We start from the raw sequence: 18,854 nt of genomic DNA on the forward strand, positions 1-18,854 counted from the left end.
AGTCTCGCCAATGTAGAGGAGACCGCATCGGGAGCAACGGATACAATAGATGATATTAGTGGATGTGCAGGTAAAACTTTGATGGATGTGGAAAGCTCCTTTGGGGCCTTGGATAGAGGTGAGGGAGGTGGTGTGGGCGCAGGTTTTACAGTTCCTGCGGTGGCAGGGGAAGGTGCCAGGATGGGAGGGTGGGTTGTAGGGGGGTGTGGACCTGACCAGGTAGTCACAGAGGGAACGGTCTTTGCGGATAGCAGAACCAAACACCATTCCTGAAGAAGGGCCTGTGCCCGAAACGTCGAATCTCCTGTTCCCTGGATGCTGCCTGACCTGCTGTGCTGTTCCAGCAATAAAGTTTCAACCATTACAAGCCCCAATCACTCCTTGTCCAGGCTCATGAGCTGAACTGGCTGCTTGAAAATATACCAACCTGTCTGACATCAGTCTGAGCTTTCAATCCCATCACAAACTACATCAAACTACACAAACTACCCTCCAGATAACAGTCACTGCCTATTTCCATTTCTAACATTGCTGAAGTCTGCCCACTCACTGCTGAACCCACATTCATGTCTTTATCATTTGCAGATTCAGCATCGCTGTCAACATTCAGGCCAACAGTTCAACCTCCATTTCAGATCAGATAAAACTTTATTGTGCACCTGGTTAGGTTTCTCCATTACCTCAGTCACGCTTACTCTTTGTTTCCCCCCCACAAAATGTATCCAAGTTTAGAAATTCTCACCCAATTATTTAAAATAGCTTGCCTGTACTCCATCTCAAAGCTTCAAGATACTTATAGACCCATGAGCGGCACGGTGGCACAGTGGTTAGCACTGCTGCCTCACAGCGCCAGAGACCCAGGTTCAATTCCCGCCTCAGGCGACTGTCTGTGTGGAGTTTGCACATTCTCCGTGTCTGCGTGGGTTTCCTCCGGTTTCCTCCCACAGTCCAAAAATGTGCAGGTTAGGTGAATTGGCCACGCTAAATTGCCTGTAGTGTTAGGTGAAGGGGTAAATGTAGGGGAATGGGTCTGGGTGGGTTGCGCTTCGGCAGGTCAGTGAGGACTTGTTGGGCCAAAGGGCCTGTTTCCACACTAAGTAATCTAATCTGGCCAATTCAACTAATCTCCTGTTTGGGTATTCATTTTCCATTTTTAAATTCATTATTAAGCTGGAGTGGGTTGAGAAGAGATTTACCAGAATGTTGCTGGGTACGGAAGATCTGAGATGTAAAGAATGGCGAGATAGGCTGGGACTTTTTCCACTGAACATGGGGGATTAAGAGGCAATCTGATAGAAGTTTATAAAATATTGAGATGTATAGATAGAATTAATGGTGGGTGCCTTTTCCCTAGGATGGGGTCAATTCAAAATTAGGTGGCACATTTTTAAGGCGAGAGAGAGATTTAGAAAAGATACCAGAGGCAATTTTTTTTAAAAAACAGAGAGTGGTTCCTCTGGAATGAGCTTCCTGAGAAATTGGCGGATGTGGGTACAATTATAATGTTTTAAATACATTTGGACAGACATGAATAGGACGTTTGGAGGGATATGGGCCAGGAGCAGGCAGGTGGGACTAGTTTAGTTTGGGATTATGTTCAGCATGGACTAATTGGACTGAAAGGTCTGTTTCCATGCTATATGACTCAAAGAAGGTGTGAGGTAAATGCCACATATAGTTGGCTTTATTCATGAAAGAAGCAACAAGTGTCCAGAATTCTATAATATCAAGATACAAATTGATAGTCTGGCTCATCAGTTGTGCTGGTGTTTTTCTCTGCATCGAGTTTAAAGTTATCATGAATACATATTAATTTTAGTGGTCCTTCTTTAAAGTGACCATCTAATTACCTTACACAAAAATTACAGCCTGAGTCAAAAGCAGTTTGCAGTTTAATTTGCAGGATTTTTTTGCAATCCTTTAATTAATTTTGCAAATATTTCAAATATTCCATTGTTATATCGTAGCCCCATATCAGCTGGAGGCTCTCTAGAGATTATGTAACTTCATACTTCTACTTCACAAATCAAACTCCTCAAATCTCCTTTTGCAATATACTCTCCATTCTCAGTAACATCCTAGTGAACTGATTGTGCACATTTACAATTCCTTTATATCCATGCTGAAGTCTGTTTATATAATTGATATAAGGAATGAACTCAATGTACCAATCATTATTGTGTGTTTTTTTTGTAATGAAGGTTATTATTAGATTCCCTACAGTGTGGAAACAGGCCCTTCGGCCCAACAAGTCTACACCAACCCTCCGAAGAGTACCCCACCCAGATCCATTTCCCTCAGACTAATGCACCTAATACTACAGCCAATTCACCTAACCTGCATATTTTTGGACTGTGGGAGGAAACCGGAGCACCCGGAGGAAACCCACACAGACACGGGGAGAATGTGCAAACTCCACACATACAGTCGCCAGAGGTTGGAATCGAACCTGAGTCCCTGGCGCTGTGAGGCAGCAGTGCTAACGACTGAGCCACTGTGCATTGTTCATATTTGGAAAAGAGGATTATAAAGTCAAAGGTAAATGTGTTTCTGAAACAAAACCAGAAATTGCTGGAAAAGCTCAGCAGGTCTGGCAGTATCTGTGGAGAGAAATTGGAGTTAATGCTTTGGGTCAAGTAAAGCCTCCTCATAGTTCTGAGGAAGGGTGACTCAACTCAAAACGTTAACTCCGATTTCTCTTCACAGATACTGCCAGACCTGGTGAGCTTTTCCAGCAATTTCTGGTTTTGTTTCTGATTTATAGCATCCAAAATTCTTTTGGTAAATTTGTTTCTGGTTTACAATTCTGAGAATTTTCAATTCTTTTAAGCACTGGGTCAAAATTGCACTTACAAGGAATCATGAGATCTAAGTGACTAAAATAGCTCCTTCCTGGGGAAAAAAGCCTGAACTGTACTCATCCACCATCACCCGCCAAGCTCATTCTCATTCTGAGCAATCTCTCTTAAATCCTCTCATGTTCTTCCAGTCAGAGGGGTGGCTAGGGGTACCCACATGGCCCCCAGTTATACCTGTCTTTTTGTGGGGTACCTGGAAAATTCCTTGTTCCAGTCCTATTCTGGCTCCTACCCACAACTCTCTCTCCAGAATATCAATAATATCATCGGTGCTGCTTCCCCCTCTCATCCGGGATTGGAAAAGTTTATTAATTGTGCTTCCAATTTCCACCCCGCACTTGCTTTCTCCTGGTCCATCTCCGACTTCTCTCTCTATCCTTCCTTGACATCTGTTTCTATTTCCGAGGATAGACTAGCCACCAATATCCACAAAATATCAATGACTCGCATCTACCTTGAATATATATTCTCACCCTGCTTCTTGTAGGGACTCTATTCCAATCTCCCAGCTCCCCCATCTCCGTTGCCTCTGTTCTGACGTTGCCAACTTTGACAACTGGGCCTCTAGCGTCCTCAACTGAGGATTCCCCTGCAAACTGTCAGGTTGGTCCAACCCATCTCCCACCCTTCTGCTTTCACCCCCTCTCTTCCCTCCTACACCAGCAATTGGGTCACCCTTGTCCTCACCTACCATTCCACCAGCATCCACATCCAGAGAATCATTAGCCTCCATTTCCACCATCTTCAGTAGGATGCCACCCCAGGCACGCATTCCCCTCCCGTCCTGTCAGCTTTCCACAAGGACCATTCCCCTGGGACACTCTGGGGTTGGGGGGGTTGCTGTTGGAAATGGAAGAGGAGTTGGGACCAAAGCACCTTCCCTTTTTCCCTGCAGAAGTTGTAGCACCTGCCCATTTACCTCCACCCTCCTCAGTATCCAAGGGCCCAAACACACCTTCCAGGTGAAGCAGCACTTTACACAATCGAGTCTACTGCATTCACTGCTCACAATGTGGTGTCCTTCACATTGCGGAAATGAAGTGTAGGCTGGGTAATTGCTTCGCAGAACACTATGTTCTGTCTGGGCTTCCAGGTGCTTGCCACTTCAACACACCAGCCTGTTCCCTCACCAAGGTCTGTGGTTCAGGCTTACTGCAGTGCCCCAGCACAGCTCAGCATAAGCTGGAAGAACAGCCCCTCAATTTCCACTTGGGAACTCTACAGTCTTCTGGATTCAATATTGAGTTCACCAACTTTAGGGCTTGAGGCACCTTTGCCCATGTCCTTACCCCAAACCCCACACACCAGACCTTGTTATCACATGGTCTGCTATTACACACTACCCATTGTTAGCCACTGATAGACCCCAGTAACAGCCATTCACTTTCCTAGGCTGACCATTATCAATTCCTTCATTCAACTGTTTTCTCTCTCTCTGGGCTCTAATCCCCCTCTCCTCACTAAGTTCTGCCAAAAAAAAAACTCTTTCCTACATACCATTAGTTCTGAAGAAGGATCACTGGACATTAATTCTGAAACATTAATTCTGATTTCTCTCCACAGATGCAGTCATGCCTGCTGAGATTCTCCAGCAAGTTGTTTGTTTTTGACTGGACAAACTACCTAGACGTTCCTGATGACAGGCTTATGCCCGAAACATCGACTCTTCTGCTTCTTGGATGCTCCCTGACCTGCTGTGCTTTCCCCAGCGGCACACTTTTCAACTTTAGAGAAGCTACCTGGTGAGATGACTTCGGAAGTATTTACTAAAATGAGCTTTTACAACCCAGAGAGAAACAAATGGAGATTCCTAGGATCAGAAGCAGGTTCTAGTGAGAAGATAGTTCCAAAGGAGCCTCAAGTAATCAAAACTACAGGGGAAAAGAAAACTTTCTTTTTAAGAGTTAAGTGAGAAAAAACAACGAGTTAGCCAGTGTCTGCGTGTCTTGGGGAGGGATGAAATGAATCAAATCCAGTGAATGTGCAGAAATCTACTTAAAGGAAACATTTATGATCTCATCAGTTGAGTAAGAAATGAAAGAGGAGTGATACTTCACTTGGGTCTAGGCCTGTGAGCACTTGTGAAGGATATTACTGAGAAAGAGAGTTGAATATATTTGCTATTTGCGGCAAGTTCTTCCCATGTTTCCCTTTCTATCTTGTGTAATAAACTTGTGTCAGTGTGTTAGGACAGCCTCATTTGAATATGTTCAGTGGCTAACCACCAAGGTAAGCAAATTACAGAAATGAACCTTGTGGTCAACAAAATAACTTACCGTCAGCTACAATCATAATATTTTGTAACCTCTTCAGAGTCAGGCTTTCTCCCATATTATTGCAAATTATGCAAGCAAGAACCAATTAACCAAAGCCTTCTGAAAAGATAAAGCTGTTTTTTTTCCCCACAGTTCTGATAACGTCACTACCAATAACTTACCATGACGTCAGCCTTGTGCTTTACTTTTTTGGCTTCTCGTAAGTGATACTCTACTGGATATTGCCTTCAGAAAAAGTGGGTAGAGGTTAGCATGGGTTCTATTTTACAGCATATTTTGATGCTATGAAGAGCACTGAGTGAAATCAAAGTGAATTACTTGTCATCAAACTTGAGCAGAGGCCTTGTGGGTTTGGAATTTCCATTCGGGAGGGATTGCTCTGGAGTGGTTTTACTGGCAGTACCTTGGCAAGACACCTTTGGATAAGAAAGTTTTGTAAATATTAGTTTTAACCCTTTGAATACCACAAGTATACAAAAGAATCCATCAAGCTTCAACTTTGCTGAATGGACAGGCGTACCTGATGACATGGCCCGAACTTTCAAAATGAGCAAGGTCCTACATTTCATTCCACATTTTTTCCTGAATTAGTAACTTTCAGGAAGATAGTACTGATAGCATTATAAAGGGTTTCAGTACACCACAGTGAGGGAAGAAACAAACTTTTCAAGCCAATTGCTTTTCACTGACCACTGCTGAAAAATGTATATTTATGCAGTGGATGAGCACAGCTGGTATATTTTGGCATACAGTCAGTGTGAAAAAGCTACTATTTGAGCAAGATGTCAAAAATCTGACCAAGCCTGCTTCCCCCTCAAAACATTTCAACCACCTATCACAGCTTTTGAAAGGGCAAGTTGTAAACAGCAGAAAAGAAACTGTGTACACCACTGTAACAATGCCAAAAGTTACTCATTATTTCTGTAGCATTACACAGTTAGCCATTATATTAACACTTAAAATCCTCAGCTATTTATGAAAACTAATGTCCATTGAAAGCAAATGAAAAAGGAAATGAAGGAAACTATTGAGACATTGATCTATGAATCCTTCAAATCGCATCTCAATAATTCAATAGAAAGCCACAAATCTGAAACCAAAATGTCAAAGATGCTGGAAAACACAGCGGAACGTTGGTGAGAAAGCTGCCGTGATGCACCCAACAGATCATTTTTATCCTTGTGACAGTATACTCAACTCAAATGGCAGGACAGAGATTTTGCAAACTGTTTTATTCTGGATGGTGGTGAGGTTGAAAGCAAATTACTGCGGATGCTGGAATCTGAAACCAAAAGAGAAAATGCTGGAAAATCTCAGCAGGTCTGGCAGCATCTGTAAGGAGAGAAAAGAGCTGACGTTTCGAGTCTAACTGACCCTTTGTCAAAGCTCAGCTTTGACAAAGGGTCAGTTAGACTCGAAACGTCAGCTCTTTTCTCTCCGTACAGATGCCGCCAGACCTGCTGAGATTTTCCAGCATTTTCTCTTTTGGGTGGTGAGATTGAGTTCTGTTCTAGCTGAAGCCATCCCAACAAAGCGCAAATATTCCATCACACATCTGCCCTGATCGTTGTACAACACTGAGGTTTTGAAAGACCTGGAAATGAGTCCTTCTCCACAGAATACTCAGCCACTAGTGCACTTATTAGAATGGATGGCAAAGCTATTTTCTGGTCAGTAATGGCTCAGGAGCATGTGAAATGTCTAGCTTTTGCCTTGCTTGTGGTGGCCATCAGGTAGCACTTGTGTGACACAAATCCTGATAGGCTGATAAAGGACCAAGCGTGTCGGAGGGAGAGCTAGGAGTGACAGGAGGAGAAACTTTCTTACTCAGTTGTTAGGATTTGGAATGCGCTGCCTGGGAGAGTGGAGGAGGCGGATTCCTTACATGGTTTGAAAAGAGGGCTGCATATATATTCGAAAGTGACAAGTCTAGAGGGTTACAGATATGGGGCTGGAGAGAGGGACTTCCCAGGCTATTCTTTCAGGAGCCAAGTCAGACATGGGCCTAATGGCCTCCATCTGTACTGTAAGATTCTATACAGCCTTCTTATTGGAGGAATCATGAATACAGTGGAAATATCACGGCACGGTGGCACAGTGGTTAGCACTGCTGCCTCAGTGTCAGAGACCTGGGTTCAATTCCCACCTCCGACAACTATCCGTGTGGAGTTGCACATTCTTCCCATGTCGGCGTGGGTTTCCTTCGGGTGCTCCGGTTTCCTCCCACAGTCCAAAAATGTGCAGGTTAGGTGAATTGGACATGCTAAATTGCCCGTAGTGTTAGGTTAAGGGGTAGGTGTTGGGGAACGGGTCTGGGCGGGTTGCTCTTTGGAGGGTCAGTGTGGACTCGTTGGGCCGAAGGGCCTGTTTCCACACTAAGTAATCTAATCTAATCACGCTCGTGACAGAGAGATGGACTGAAGCGGACTGGTCCCGAAACGCTGCCAGAGGAATTCCTGCAGCAACGTTCAGGAGCCTGATCTTTGGCTTCTGAAGATCACAACTATCTTCTTGTCGGATACAATCCAGCCACTGAAGGGTTTTATCGTTGAATCTCAGCAAAACTGTAGCCATTTAGGTATTCCCTAGATATTGAGGGCAGATATTCTCACATTTCCTTTGACATTCAGTCTGTATCTGGATTACAGGAAAAAGTTAGTCAGGCAAAATCCAAACAGAGCATCAGTGAGCGGACAGCATGGGAAGTTTATTAGGAAAGGCAGCTTTTCTTTTAAGCAGCTTGAATTGCCAAACTAAACCAACCTTTCAAAATCCAGAAATAATCTTACATCCAACAACTATGGTGTTCAATAAAGCACAACGCACATTAAATATTTAAAGACTGCATTTGAACAATATGCCTGAATATGCAACAATCCACTTGATAGTTCTCATTTTTGAGCTGAAAAGATAAAGCAGTGCTGGCATTCATACCTTGCTTTTTAAGTGCCCAGACTGTTTATCCTCAGTTCTTTTGTGCTTAGAGGATAATGATCTGGAAGAAGAGTTAATCCTGCTGCTGCAATCCTTGCTATCAGGAGCACTCATGGTGGAGACTTGGCTTGAAGTACTAATTGCACTGTTGTGCTGTTTGTGGGCTACCTTTGCTGGTTTCTGTGCAGGAGATGGAAGTGGCAGTAAAAATGGGTTTTCCTTCTCAGAGGAAGACTGGGGAACTCTGAAATCAAATAATAATTATTTTGTTATCTTCCAGGTACTTCAGCACCAAAGTGAAGAATGCACACTTAAGGAGTCAGCAGTACTTTCTAAAAGCAACAGAATAGGAGTCTAAGGGTCATGATTAAATTATAGCATGTTCTGACAGCAGACAGAAAACTTCTTTCTTTCAACATTGTAGTTTTAGTGGAATTGGATATCCAGTCTGAAATGGAAGGAAAAAGGGATAAAACAGAAAGAGAATGTTCCACTGAAACCACCTCTTCATACAGAAGATAAAAGAGAATTTTGATGTCTTACTCAGAATCATAGTCATACAGCATGGAAACAGATATTTTGTTCCCACTCGTCCACTGGAGTTTCCCAAACTAGTCTCATTTCCCTGCATTTGGCCCATATGCCTCCCTAAAGTTTCCCATTCTTTTACCTGTCCAAAAGAATTTTAAATATTGTAACTTAACCCCCGTGTCTACCACTTCTTCTGGCAGTTCAATCCACATACAAACCAACCTGGCGTCCCATTGTTGGGACTACCATCATACTAACTTTCTTATATTTGTGAGTAAGATCACCCTAAATCCCTGGACAATAATGTTTAATAATTTCTCACCATTCTAACCCCAACTGTTGCTTTTTTTCCCTCTTCTTCCTACAAATGAGAGTCACATTTCACCACAGTATATACCAAGTGCCAATGTTTTAGATAATTCACATGATATAGACAGCAAAGTAGACAATATAATGGGATGTAGCAAACTCTTACACTCAGCACCTTCATATTGCAATGTTATAATATCTAGTCAGAAAACTCCCCTCCCTCAGGAACACCACCTCACTGGGTCTGGAATTGCGGAATGGACAGGGAAAGGGATTTTAATCTGTCACTGAGTGATAGTCTGTAAATCTCTGCTAAAAATGGACATTTGTCCACATTATACTCCATTCACCAATTGCTTGCCCTTAGTGAACCTGCTCATATCTGTTTACAGCCTCTTTGGTCATTCCCAGAGCTTTCTCTCCCACCTAATGTCAGGTTACCTGGAGATAGTATTCAGGATCAGAGGATATGAGCAGGAGCAGGCCATTTGACTTGTGTCTGCCTTGCCATTCAATATGATCATGGCTGACCATCAAGCTCAACACCTTAATACCACCCTCCTCTCATACCCCTTTATCCACAAGCTCATACTTTAGATTGTGCAAGACAGCATGAGAGAAAAAAAGGAGTCTATGAGAAAGAGATAGTGAAGGAAATAGTGCACGAGAGTGAGTTAGTGAAAGAGTATACGGAAGAGATTGTGCTTGAGAGAGAGAGATAGTGAGATTGTGTATGAAAGAGAGATTGTGCATGAGAGACAGAGAGAGAACAGAGACAGTGAGAATGTGCATGAGAGAGAAAGAAAGAGATAACGAGATTATATATGCCTCATTTTTTTGATTTTAGACAACATGCTGAGTTTTGGGCTGTGAAAAACATTTGATAATGATTTTACTTATATCCAGTTTAAGAAGTTAAATATACTTGTACATCAAGATCCTAATAATACAAGATCCTCCACAGACATGTTTGATGACATAGTGGATAATACTAGACCTAGGCGATCAATGTTTATTGAAGCATAATTTGGTTTAAAGAAATGCAACATTTGTTCATGTCTCAAGTATAGACATTCACTTATGATCTACAAAGAAGTGATTTGCAGTTCAGCAAATTTATGTGCTAAATATATTCAAAATACACATGCAGGACGAAGCACTTTTAGCCATGGCTTGTGAATCAGCAACACAGAGTTCAACAGGTGTCCGTTGAGAACTCAAATGTGTTACATGGAGTATCTCTCTAATTTTAGACATTGAGATATCGGATACACACCGCTTATGACTGGATTCCTGATGGCTTGAAGAGGACTTGTTTTCTTTATTCAGCCTTGGCTTTTTGCTCTCACTCGTTACCACATCAACCTGAAACAGATAATTTTGCAATCAATGAATAGAAAGGAAATGAAATTGTCAATATTCAAAATTTAAACTTCATTCTAGGAATTATTTTCCCTCTCAATAGTCATAAAAGTGGAAAGATCTCCAACTTAACACAGGAGAGCAGCCTGGTAGTTTGACTGTTTCAGCACGTGACAACATCTCAGCAAACTGCAAGGTTGGAATCTGAGAGCTTGGACAAGTATGATCGCCTCTTCATTGCAGTGCTCGAGTCTGCACCACATGATCAGAATGGAATGTCTCTCCAGGAATAGAAAATTACACCATCGTGCTCGTTTTCTTCTTTGCCTTCTCACACACTCCATGCCAATCATAGCAACATAAATATCTCTAGTCAACTGCAGAATTGTTTCACCAAAACAGAGAGAAACAACTGCAAAAGCAGAATGAATTCTTGTATGGCTAGTAGGTTAACTTGATCCTGCTATATCATAATTTCTTTGTTTGCCTTAATGTTCTTCTTTTAAAAACTTCCCAAGCAACAGCAACCTTTTGAACCAAAACGTGACAATGCTTTCCAAAGGGATGCTAAACCTGCAAGAGCAGACTTCATGGGTACTTTACTGCATCTACGTTGGAAAAGTCACCATGAAATACAGCACTGCTTCAGCAACCTGTCTCACAGTCAATGAGGGAGTCTTACCTGGTGTGGCTTTTTGACATCTGGGGAGGAACTACCTGTTGCACAGAGCATTGTCCACTGCAGGAACTGCGATAGGCCAACAGCCAGAGAAAGTATTCTCAGAATTTGGTTGGGTCCCTGCCTGCAGGCAACGACAAAACTCTCCACAATATTCCTTTGAGAGAGATGGGGGGGGGGGGGCAAGGCAGTTGCAGTGCAGAGGATTACTGCTTTCATTCCTATATTTCATCTCAGTAAAACTGTGATCAGGTAGAAGTCTAATATATGAACCTAAATTCCACAGGAATGCTGACCACCAGTTCAATTGGTTTCCTTTAAAGTTTGATTTTTGTGCCGATTTAAATCAATTACAAAGTAATACCATTACAGTTGGCTGCATCGTTTTCTCTTGTGATTAGAATCATGATTATTGCTTTTACATGACTGCAACTTCTCAAAGTTGCATATACAAATGACATGGTTGCTGATTTCATCATCTGCATTAGACCAGAATTTTCTGCCAATTAAGCGTTAGGCAACCCACAGCCAGTGTCTGCATTCTCGCCTTAAATTCCTGTCTTAGCCATCAATTCCATCTCCCATTCCAGCTGCTGCCTCAGGCTGAACCAAACTTCCACAACCTTGGCGACCCAGTCAGCCAATGATGTGGCTTGATTTGATTTATTTGTTACAAAATCCATCAAAAAATCTTGTATAGTGTTGCCACACTTGGCACTGTCTTAAAACCAAAAATAAACCAAAACATGGAATATAAAGAAAGAATAATTTTTTAAAAAAATTTAAAGAAAGTGTTCAACTTTACAGTCGCTCTTATTAAGTGCCCCGACATGGGTCATGGGCATGGTGGCCTGGTTTGAATCCTCTTCGCTGTGCCACTGGAAGGGAAGTTGCCACTCAGCAGCGCCACCTTGCCTCCACTGTCACCCCTTGCCAATGCAGATGTCATCGGTACCACAGGGTCTCGTACATCTCCCAAATTCACTTTTGCCGCCGCCTCCATGGGTACGGCTACCATTGGGAACCCAAACTCGCCTCAGACACCACGAGTCCACGCTGGGCTGACTTGTTGCTGCAGATACCTTTGCAGCAACCGAGCTCTTCAACAAGATGTCAGTAAAGAAAAAAAAAACAAGGAGAGAAAAAAAGGAAAAAGAACGAAGAGAAAAGCAGACAAGCCCCAGGCTCAGAAGCCCTATTCCACCGTCATCTGTTAAGCGAGATTCCAACCTCATCGCCACTCCATCACAAACATCCCTCGTTCTTACCACCATTACTTTACCAGTCTTTGTATACCTGCTGTTAAAATTTCCAATAATGTTTTTGTTGGCTCCATAGTTATTGCAGTGGCAGCACTGTCCTGGCCAGGCTTACGTAAATCCAAACTTACTCAGAACTTTGGGCCCATATTATAAGCCACAACACATTCCACTCAACCTGAATGTACTAGTATGTATCAGCTCTAGGTGTAGCAAAGACTTCAAAATTCCCTTTCTGCAATTCAAATTCCTTCTGCCCACTAACTTGGTGAGAATATTGCATTCCTTCAAACCTTGCACACGCTGTCTTCACCTCACCATTAACATTTGGTCCTCAGCTCTTTGGAAGTGCTCCCTTCACCCTCTGCTCTCTCCCCCTCTTCCAATAAACACCAGCACTTTGACCAACCTAATCTAAATCTAATCTTTGGTTCAGTGTTAAACCTGGGGTGGGAATAGGTACAGGGAATGGGGGATGCGATGGGGAAGAGAAAAAAATGGGTTCTAAAACAAAAAGCTTGGCAAGTAAAGATAATCTGGGATACATCACATGAAAGGGTGGTCAAAAATGGATTCAACAGTAACATTTAAGAGGGATATACAAGTACACGCAAGCACACATCCAAAAAGAAGCAACCACACAGGTCTTTTTGTCAGGAATACAGGAAAGGGGGAGGAATTGCACAACATTTAAAAATTTAATATATATATATATATAAAAAAAATCAGTTTTCCAACAGAAAACATTTTCAACTAGAAATGTATTAAAAAATTAAAAAGGATAGAAGACATTAACTTCAATACTCAAGGCAGTTCCAGTAGTTTTATGTTGTGATGCCCAGAAATACTGCAGCTTCATGAAATATATTTCTGGATTTGAGTTTGTTGTGGGCAAATCCATTGTTATTTCGATGTCCAGATTGTTGTGTGGTAGTAAGTGATGTGGCACTTTGCACCCATATGTATAGAAATGCACGAACATATAATTCTTTAACTAGTGGAATAATATAATAATGTAAAATGCATACCCCAGTGCAATATCTAAATTATAGGTATTAGACAAGTGACCATGTGCAGGTAAGGAGGGGCAAGAGCTTTACTCCTGCTATACACTTTTGTTTAGTAGAAATAAATGGCTGTTGATTCCTCCCAAATACCTCCAGCACTGCCATGATAATGAGGTTTAGGGTGCTAACAGGAGTGCAGATGGGAGAGGAAATGGAGAGGTGAAAATCAACGGGTAAAAGTGTGAGATACAGGCAGTGCAGAGAATTGGACAGCCGCAAGTGTGACACTCTTACCACAGGTGGGTTTGAGAGTTATCAGAGGCCCACTGTTTATCGCTGGTGATACGTAATGATTCAGGAACAGCAAATCACCGGGCAGAGTGGCTTGAATTAACAATTAGCACCAGTTTCTAAAAGACAGATCGCAGTTGATTCATTCAATTGAATAGTTTGCTGAAATAACAGAGGTTTGATAAGTGGAAAATAATGGATGTTGTCTATGTTGATTTTAAGAAAGCATTTGACAGAGTACCACATAGAAAACTGTGAACAAATTTGAGGCTTGCTGAAGAGAAGGATCAATATCAGCTTGAATAAAAAGCAGCTTTAGGATAGGAAGCAGATAATCATTGTAAATAGCTATTTTTCAGACTGGACAACACCATTATGGCGACTATGGGTCAGTGCGAGGACCTGCACTTTCATTTGGTATAAATTAATGACTTAGATTTTGGAACACTGAGCAAAACTTCAATAACTTCCAACCAAACTTGGAGGGGCAAATCTGAACACAATACCAAACTGTAAAAAGACACAGGATAGGCCAATAGTTGGGCAGACAAGTTGCCAATGAAATTTTACACAAAGCAGTGAGAGAGATGATGCACTTTGGCAGAAAGGATAGGGAGAGCCAATCTAGACAATGGCATAGTTCTAAAATGTGTGTTGGGACAGATGGTATAGGGGTTGGGGTTCCGTCTGTAATCTTTGAAAGTGACAGATGGAATCCTGGGCTTCATTGGGAGGCATTAAGTACAAAAACAACAAAGTAATGTTTAAACCTTTATGAAGCTCTGGCTAAGCAGCTTCCAGAACAGTACATCCAAATGTGGTTGCCAGAGTTTAGGAGGTATGACAAGGATCCATAACTGGGCACTAAAGACATTTCTCAGAATGGTTTCATGAATGGATGATTCTAGCAACAATCTTAGATGAGAAAAGCTGGGGAGATTTGATGGAGGCATTTAAGATAGAGTGGTTTAGAAAGGGCAGATAAAGAAAAGCTGCTTCCATTAGTTGACTGTCCAATGACCTTATAACCTGGAACTTACTGCCATGAAAATGATGGAAGCAAATGGAACGATGGAACGATGCTTCTAAACCACTTCTGGACTTGCTCCCACCAATATTGAAGCAAGCAAGCATTAGCAAAGGTGCAGGAAGCATTGGGCTACATTCACAGACCTTGGCAATGCCTTTGGAATACTAATGCTATGTTCCTTATAGATCCACTGCAGATATATACATATTTGTTAATTCATTCATGGGATGCGGATGTCACTGGCTAACCAGTATTTTTTGCCCATCCCTAAATGCCCAGAAGCAGTTGAGAGTCAACTACATCACTGTAGGCCAGACCTGGTAAGAATGGGAGCTGCTTTCTCTAAAAAGGACATTACTGAACCGGATGGGTTTTTCGGACAATTGACAATGGATTCATGATCACTGGACTCTTAATTCCAGATTTTCTTTTAAAACAGAATTCAAATTCTGTCATCTGCCATGGTGAGATTTGAACCCAGGTCCCCAGAACATCACCTGGGTCTCTGGATTAACAGTCCACCAATAATACCACAAGGCCATCAACTCCCAAAGCACATCTGATAAAACATCTTAAATATATCCTTCCCATTTTAAGCAGTTGACAAAAGCCAAACTTTTCTCTTGAACAAAAAGTCAGTGTTTGGTTGCCGATTCATGTAGATAGAGCTCCACACTTTGCATGGATTGCAAATTTTACAGAAAAACAGACAACCTAAAGCTTCACCCACACAGTTATAGAGAAAAAAATGAGATGGCAGAGAACAGATAGAAAGAGCACCTAAAATTCACATATATGCTCTCTATAAAATTACATCAACGTTTATGACATGCATTGGGTTCCTTTGGTTGAGAGGCTTCCAAGGCTCCCCAACAGAGTAAAAACAATTTGGGTTTACTTTACACATCGATCGTAAAGGAAATGACCTCATTCCACTTTTGCAAAGAGAGAATCTTCTGTATTTTGCAACAAAAGACAAGAAATGTCAAAGCACTTTTACTTTGAATTCACGGTGCCAGGAGTGCAATACTCAAAATAATGACTATAACCTCTCTGGTTCTCTCTATTTACCTTGGTTTGGGGCCAAGGTCTGTTACAGATCAGAAACTTATATATCATAAGCGTTAGGCAATACAATTCCAGTTTTGCAAATTTAAATGGAAATTGCATCTCCTAACACAGATGAAAACATAGCTAACCAATGAAATCACTGCTTTATGCTGGAAACATTATGTTTTCAGTGCATATTCTATAGCTGTTGTCCTGGATAAAGTGCATTTGATCCATTTGTTTCTTCTTTGAAGACTCGGAGGCATTAAATTAATAATCACTTATTGCTGTGAAGAATCACCTTAGCAGCCTGTGGTTACTCCCTGCACTCCAACCTTACTTGGCATAATAAGCAATAGCACTCAAGCTGACTCCACTGCAGCACAAAGGCAAAGTGTTTGCGTCAACTTTAGTGTTGCAATTAAATTCAGAAGGTTCATGAAAAGGCTCACCCACATTTACACCCCAATTTAGCATGAAAATGAGAAGGTAAATAAGCCCCCTTAAAACCATAAGGACTTTCGATAGCAACACAAAAATCCTCTCAGCAATACTACTTGCTCTTTCCTGCCACAAATGACTTTTGCCAACAATTTATCAGCCGATCATGTCTGGGCAAAGAGTGTAAGTGAAAAGGGAACAGCAAGAAAAAGAACAACTACTCACCGGATGCTTTCTCTTGATCTTGCTGGATGAACTTTCTTTGCTCTCCTTCAATTGTTCCTGATGTTCCTGGCCAGTACATTTCATAACACGGTTCCTGGGTTGTTCACTCTCTTTGCCAGGCAATGATGGGATTCTTGACAATAAACTTAAATCAATTTTTACAATTAACGAACAGTGAACTTTACTGTCTTTTGTCGATGACTGCAAATCCTCAACATTCCTGATAGGCAAAACCTGATCTGAGAGAATTTTATCATTTGCCTGGTTGGCTGGTTTACTCGGTTTAGTCCTATTTTCCTTTGTAATGGCTTTGCTGGTACTACTGCGGTTTTCTTCTTTGACCTTACCAGCAGGTTTATTAATATTGGTGTAGGTTTCCTCCCGAACCTGACAGTCAGGTTTCGCAATGCTGGTCCGTATTTCTTCCCTAACCTCATGTGCAGGATGGAGCAAGGTAGTCCTGTTTACCTCTTTGGCTTTAGTGACAGATTTGTTGACGTTGGACTTGTTTGCACTCCTGACCTCAGCAGTGCACTTAGGGAAGGTAGTCCTGCTTTCCTCCCTGACTGGTTTACTGATGTTAACTCCATTTTCATCACATTCCTGCTTCTGAGGTGAAAGGGCTGCAGGAAGCAGACTACAACACAAAGGTGGCTCACCTTTGCTGGAATCTTGATCTGTGGACAAAGAGTCTCTATTTATTATTTGCTTGGATTTGAAACAATTCTGGCCAGGACCCTTGTGCTTTTTCTTTTCAGACGAAACCTTGGCCGAGGGGTCAGATTGCCTTTTCTCACTCGACCGCTGCCCATCTTTTATTTTCACTTTGGCCTGCCCTGTGGAAGTTTGGTCTTTATCACCGTGTGTGCAAGGTTCATTTTCAGCTTTAATTCCTCCGTTTGCTTCAGGCACAAGAGTTTTAACAGATTTGCTGGGTTGGTTTTTACTGACAGCTTGCTGCCGAGTGCTGCCATCATGCGCAGCAGGGGAGTTCTGCCACTCACTTTTGTTCCAAGGTATTTCTTGCGCGGTTTTCTCTCGGCTAGAGCCATTACAATCATGGCCGTCCTTTGCTTCAGATGTCTGGCTGTCTTGAAAATTGTGCCCATTCATTAACTCACTGTGGCTGTCAGTAGACATTGCAGGTTGGCCTGGATTTATCCAATTATTAAGTTGCCATTTATTTGCTGGTGAAGGATCAGGCTATAAACCAATTGACAAGACAAATATGTAAATAAATAAAAGTGCAATATGTATGACTAACAACTACAGATATTAGAAGAAACACTAAGATCCCTATTCAACTTGTAACAGTTACAAAATTTTACTGAATTAAGTTAGTACTTTCATATCCCATGTTGTACCAGAACCTCAAAGCAAATACAGGCTGTAGTGGGTGGATTGCCCACAAGTGCCCATTTTCAATTCAAGTAAATAGATTAGAGTTTGAGAATTTTGGCTGTCATTCTTTTGGGTGTACATTATAGAGGAACCTCAATTATCCGGCAGGATCGCAAGTCCCGATGCTTGGCTAAACTATGATTTGGAGAAGCCGGTGTTGGACTGGGGTGTACAAATTTTAAAAATCACACAACACCAGGTTATAGTCCAACAGGTTTAATTGGAAGCACTAGCTTTCAGAGCACTGCTCCTTCATCAGGTGCGCAACCACCTGATGAAGGAGTGACGCTCCGAAAGCTAGTACTTCCAATTAAACCTGTCGGACTATAACCTGGTGTTGTGTGATTTAACTCTGGTTAAACTATATTATCCAGCATTCGATTAACCGAACAAAATACTCCCTGCCGGTGTCCTTCGGATAACTGAGGTCCCTCTGTATATGGTTTCTTAATGCCAACACAGAACTGGCTGTTGGAAGTGAAACATGGAAGAAAATACATTTCAAAATGGTAAAAGAGAAAATGATTTCTACAGCATTAAAGAAAATGATGTGAAGCAGTGCACAAAGATGAGAGCAATGCCCTACTTATAGAAGCTTACCAGATTAATCATTCTGCTCCTGTTTTTTACTATAAATATAGCACAACTTTTAGGGGCACTAGATGCAGCTTCAGCCACCATTTAATAATTATACTAAGGAAATATTAGAACACTTTCAAAACCAAATCTATTTTATTATTTATGTACTAACAGATATTTGCATCAACAATGGCTTGTCCTCTGGTGTTTAATTTGTTACAGCCATTTTTTTTTTAAAGTCACAAAACTTAATTGCCTTGATAAAATCATGCATGCTTATGCATTTTAGACAGAAGCAATTCCAAAAATGAACTAGAAATACACGTGAAAACAGAGGCAGAATGAAGGAATTTATCTCAGATTCTTTAACCTTGAGATCGTTAAAATAATTTCAGGGGTAAATAGACAAGGTTTTTTTTCCCTGGGTTGGGGGAGCCCAGAACTAGAGGGCATAGATTTAGGGTGAGAGGGGAAAGATTTAAAAGGGACCTAAGGGGCAACTTTTTCCACACAGTGGGTAGTGTGTGTATGGAATGAGCTGCCAGAGGAAGTGGTGGAGGCTGGTGTACAATTACAATATTTAAAAGGCATCTGGGTGGATATATAAATAGGAAAGGTTTAG

General features: G+C 41.7%; 1 protein-coding gene across 2 annotated transcripts in view; it reads right to left on the bottom strand.

The window, feature by feature from the left end:
- LOC122552813 (AF4/FMR2 family member 1-like) overlaps positions 1–18,854 on the bottom strand; it is a 164,613-nt gene that overhangs the window by 15,595 nt on the left and 130,164 nt on the right. For both annotated transcript variants that reach the window (XM_043695804.1, XM_043695796.1), the window contains exons 11-15: positions 16,253–17,455; positions 10,185–10,273; positions 8,069–8,312; positions 5,453–5,550; positions 5,296–5,359 (exon numbers count right to left, since the gene is read on the bottom strand). In XM_043695804.1, coding sequence (XP_043551739.1) covers positions 5,296–5,359; positions 5,453–5,550; positions 8,069–8,312; positions 10,185–10,273; positions 16,253–17,455 — 1,698 coding nt within the window. The remainder of the gene's footprint in view (positions 1–5,295; positions 5,360–5,452; positions 5,551–8,068; positions 8,313–10,184; positions 10,274–16,252; positions 17,456–18,854) is intronic.

Source organism: Chiloscyllium plagiosum, chromosome 1 (assembly GCF_004010195.1).
Source record: "Chiloscyllium plagiosum isolate BGI_BamShark_2017 chromosome 1, ASM401019v2, whole genome shotgun sequence".
Lineage (NCBI taxonomy): Eukaryota > Metazoa > Chordata > Chondrichthyes > Orectolobiformes > Hemiscylliidae > Chiloscyllium > Chiloscyllium plagiosum.